The sequence below is a fragment of the Sphaeroforma arctica genome (genome assembly GCF_001186125.1).
Source record: "Sphaeroforma arctica JP610 unplaced genomic scaffold supercont1.323, whole genome shotgun sequence".
NCBI classification, from domain to species: Eukaryota; class Ichthyosporea; order Ichthyophonida; genus Sphaeroforma; species Sphaeroforma arctica.
Genome location: NW_014040235.1, coordinates 33,260 through 38,595, shown reverse-complemented (window position 1 = coordinate 38,595; position 5,336 = coordinate 33,260). Strand labels below are relative to the sequence as shown.

General features: G+C 36.2%; 1 protein-coding gene across 1 annotated transcript in view; it reads left to right on the top strand.

Moving 5' to 3' along the window:
- Positions 1-4,577: 4,577 nt before the first annotated feature.
- Positions 4,578-5,336, top strand: part of SARC_05195 (hypothetical protein) — a 7,842-nt gene continuing 7,083 nt past the window's right edge. The window contains exon 1 of the mRNA XM_014300949.1: positions 4,578-5,195. Within this exon, the coding sequence (XP_014156424.1) occupies positions 4,827-5,195 (369 nt within the window). The 5' untranslated portion in view covers positions 4,578-4,826. The remainder of the gene's footprint in view (positions 5,196-5,336) is intronic.

The window sequence follows — 5,336 nt, the reverse complement described above, 5'->3', positions numbered from 1 at the left end:
TATAGTATATATATATATAGTATATATATATATAACTACTAATTATATATATATAGAATATATATATATTTGTTTCGTACACACATATATATATATCTGTATGTCTATATANATATATATATATATATATATATTATATATATATATATATATATATATATGTATAAACGTATATATACGTGTATATACATAAATATATATATATATATATATGGTTCATATATATATCTATATATATATGTACATATACATATACATATATATGCGTTTAAGTATATTTGTATGTATGTATAGATATATATACATTTACATATACATACATATGCATGCAAAAACATATATACAGCAATTAATACATATATACAGACACACATACATGTTTACATACATACATACAATATATATATATATATATATATAGGTACAAATGTATATGTATGTATGTATGTATATTAGTATTTGTATATGTAATATATATATGTAAATAAATATATTTATATCTATATTTGCATAGAATATGCACACACATATATATATATTTATATATTTATGTATGTATGTACATAAGTATACACATACATATACATAATTATGTATTGCATATGTGAAAGTATACGAATATATAGATGTATATGCTTGTTTTTATATATATGAGCACATGCACGTGCAAAACGATAAAAAATCTACAATTTAATGGATAATCTATACCTTTATGAAATAAATATGTTTGTATATTGGACAATGATGAGCTCTGTATATATTCGCATACAAACTACTATAAAGGTATCCACGCCTCCATGACTTTATATACAACATATGTTACAATATACTTTTAACCTTCCTAAAATATACTCCCCAAGCGGGGCCCCAACATAAGGACAAATACATATATCACATTATATTCTCTGCACGAAACATTTGCATATTTTTATTGTTAGAGTAATCTTAAGTAGGTACACACACACACACATTGAATATATATATATTCATGCTTATGTAAATACAAATGTAAATATATATATATATACATACACTTATCGATATGCGGGTAAACTTTCAGGGTACCTTCTAATAATAAAATAAACTCCTTTATGTTTCTGATTAGTTTAGGGCTATATGTACTAATAAACATACATTTATGGAAGTACTGCAATAATCAGTACTTGTATCGATGTGTATTGATCTCCCCTTCGAAGCTCACCAAGAGAACCCCAAATATTCGTCGATCTTGAACCACTCACAACCTTCACATGAAGCACATCAAACGATTAACTATATGAAGCACTTCCGTTCGTCATTACAAGTTTATTTTTAAGCCACACGCTCGGTTTATCAGTTCGCGACTACCGTCTACAGTTGCTCAGCAACTTGACTTGTCCACAGGCACGGCATTGAAGAGTTATATTAATTTTACCAATTATTTCCTGTTAATAGAAAACACGGAAACCAAGCATACGTTAAGATAGTGTGAAAATATATACATATACATATACACATATACATATACATATATACATATACATATACATATATACATATACATATACATATACACATATACATTTACAAATACACATACATATACATATATACATATACACATACATATATACATATATACATATACATAAATTGAAACTAGTGGGATTTTTTAAATGGTGACTGGGTTAAATTTTCCAGAGGGGCGAGAGGGCTAAAACTATAAAATGTGGTTTTAGTATGAGATGAGTAAAACCAAAGTGGTTTTAGTATGATATACGCGCAATAATCTAGATGGCGGTTTTAGTATGAGGAATGGGTGAAACAGGATAACATGGTTTTGGAAAAACTTTAGAAGGTGGTTTTAGGGTGAGATGAGTTAAACTTTAGAAGATGGTTTTTGGCTGAGATGGGTAAAACTTTAGATGGTGGTTTTTAAGGTGAGATATGGGTTTAAACATTAGGTGGTTTTAGAATGAGTTGGGTAAAACTTTAGATGGTGGTTTCCGGGTGAAACTTCGGAATGTGGTTTCAGGGCGGGATATGGGTAAAACTTCAGAAGGTGGTATCAGGGTGAGATATGTGTAAAACTTTAAAAGGGTTTCAGGGTAAAATATGGGTAAAACTTCAGAAGGTTTTTAGAGTGACATTCGGGTAAAACTATAAAAACTGCTTTTAGGGTGGGATATGGGTAAAACTTTTGAAGGGTTTTAGGTTGGGATATGGGTAAAACTTTAGAAAGAGGTTTCAGGCTGTGATATGGGTAAAACTTTAGAAGGTGGTTGGATATAGGTAAAACTTCCAAGCATATTATAAACAGATTCGAACATGCTTCACAATCACGAGCAGCTTATCGTTTGCCAAACAAATAATAGAATGATGCAGTACATGCACATTGAACAACAAACATGCGTTGATAAAAACAATTACATCACCGTAAAGTATAGTGCTCACAGACAGAGAAAGCCATAAGCTATGTACAACTTGGGCGAAGTATCAAAGACAACGGAAGCGAGAACGCAAATATGTACATATACATGTGTACATAATATAGGTGCACACACACAATTATACAGCTTTTTTACCCATGCATCTGCATTTCCACGGATACCACTTATACTCACCATAGTGCGGCGGCAGGTCAAACCAAGTGCACAGTGGGACAAGTATAGTAAAACTCAGTAAAAATTTATGGGCCGGATACTTCTAGTTAAGTAGTTCCATTAGTTTACCGCTGCAAGGCAACCAGGGAACAGCACGACCCCTATATATGGTTACGCCTTGATCAGACCATAGCACGTGTTGGTTAGTATCCACCTGCGGTGGTTACTTACTTCTCAGCCTTAGCCGCCTTCTTCGCTTTTTGCTCGGCCTGTTGTTAGAGACAAGGAATGAACTGTATGAGCTTGGTATAGAGATTCAAAGGGTAAAGGAACGCCATGGGATCTAAACGTGATAGTTTAGTATTTTTTTAACGAGAAGCCGCAAATGGGTAGAAAACGATACAAACAGATTCCTTGTCGTGATAGAAGAGATAGAGACTGTTCAAGCTTACGCTTTCAGGGATAAATTTTTTACTGTAGTCACTACATCTCGGTATGGTGTACAGGTAGTATTTCTCTAAACAAACCCACGAGTATAAAGAGAACACTACAACCACAAAGAATTAAAAAAACCGCACGACACGCCTACGGACCACCCTCGGTCACAGCACAAGTAAAAACTAGGGGAAGATGGAGTAGCATGCATACGTCAAATACTGATCCCTTAACAGGCCATAACAGTCATGAACAAATATCACAGCATGCTCCGCCATGATTGTGCATAGACACAGCAGACGACCTTGCGACAGATATTCGATTAGGGGTAGTATAACACGAGCTTGATAACATGATATTCCAATCATACAGACTTTACCAAAAGGGGTGCAAACAAACAAAAAAGGGTAGATTACTACGAATCAATCTAGAACATATAAACAAATACTAAACCACAATGCTTACACAACCCGTGTCATAGTGTAGAGTAGAGTGCTTATGTATCTCCCAACGAACCACCCAGATAGCAGGCCACTGCAGACCCCCCGGTCATGCAATATATAGGCGTATAACATACCATATAGCACAACGCACGAATGTAATATACATAAAACCCTACCCTACCACACCCTCACACACGCACCGTGTGTAATGTATAAATGATGCGATTTATTGTCACCCCGACTGCAACGAAACCCTGGAAAAGCGTGATATAATAGAAACATGAAGCAGGTAATACACCATTTTGTGAAACAATGAGTACATGCAGCACAACGTGCATGTGATATACCTTCTTCTGTGATGCACTTTTACCGGCGTTTTCTTGTTGTTTGGTCATCTTAGGGGCCTTACCTGCGGCCAAAGACTCCTTTTTCTTCCTAGAAAATGGATAGATTTATAAAGGAAATTAGCTCACATTTCTCAGTATATTCACAAGAGCCTAAAACACGTTAACCATGGCGTCTAGATTCGTAAACACCAGCTAGATGACATACAGACACATCTAAATTCGAACACAGCCACATAGAAATGACTGCAGCGCACATCACTTACTCGTTGTTGGACTTTCCCATCTTGACTATATATGAACAGTACGTGTAAACAGCAGATATTGAACCCGACGCCCTGTCGGTCCTTGCTTATATTAAAACAAGCTAGAAGTAAATTTGAAATACTTAATTTTAGTTGTGATTAAACTGGTTCACAACAGGTCTGAAACTCTGATGCTGATGTGATCAGACGCCGGCGCACAGGCACAAGCCGCAAGCGCTCAGCTGCACATGTTGTGACAAAAAGATAAAAACACCCAGTATATATAAATAGATTGCATTATCTATTTATAGCTTGATATTTTTGACCAATGGGATTGTTCTCTGCCATTCAGTACATCGATAAACAGCTAAGCACCGCAGCCGGCTACAAACTTTTCCACCAATCACACTGCGCAAAATAGTATGAAAACACGTTTTAACCACTTTTGCCACGGCTTTCGCAGTCTCGCTTAGTTCGGCCTACAGATGACAGCTGTGTGGTGTCATGATCCACCAGAGGACCAGAGCTCGCGCATAGAACTGTGTTTGTGTGTTCTATATGTGCACGCACTTGTGTGTTTCATGTAGGTGTTAAGTATGCATGCGTGTACACTGTATGTACAGTTAAATGAATGTGCAAGGAAGTAGCATTCCTGATTGAAGTTTCCTGCACAAAAACTTTACTTAGCTTACTCACGGGTGGATAGTCTATGTGTAGTAGTACATAAGTCGTATATATATAGTATCAGCCTGTCGAGTGTATACACTCGTAGCCAATATGCCATCTGCACCCGCCAACAGCAATGGTGAAAGGCAACCTCTCCTTTCACCGTCCCACAGCAACAAAAACACAAGCACACAAGTCCTATCTCCCAATAAAGAGATTACCGCTGAAAGAAGAGATTCCGATCGATCCATACTGTTCTCGCCCAGTTTAAACGAAGCGGAACGAGAAGCCTTAATCGAACAAAAGGAATACGAACGAAGGCGGCGCGATGAACAGAGTCGCAGACGATCAAGCAATGTTGTGGATGTCTCTGAAGCTACTGAAAGTGTGAAAGAAGCGCAAGAGAGCAGCAATGCATTTGTTATCAGCTTTGTTCTGATGGTGGTCGTAGGTTTGGGAAATAAGATCTTCAACAAACTGGTGTGTAAAGTGTTGAGTTCAATCTGGCTTGCTTGGACAGGTTTTATATTATATTGACTTGTGCTGTGAGGAAGATATTGGATACGTTGTGAGAGATTATCTCGTTGTAAGAGATTTGAGGGATACATTAAAGTCCACACC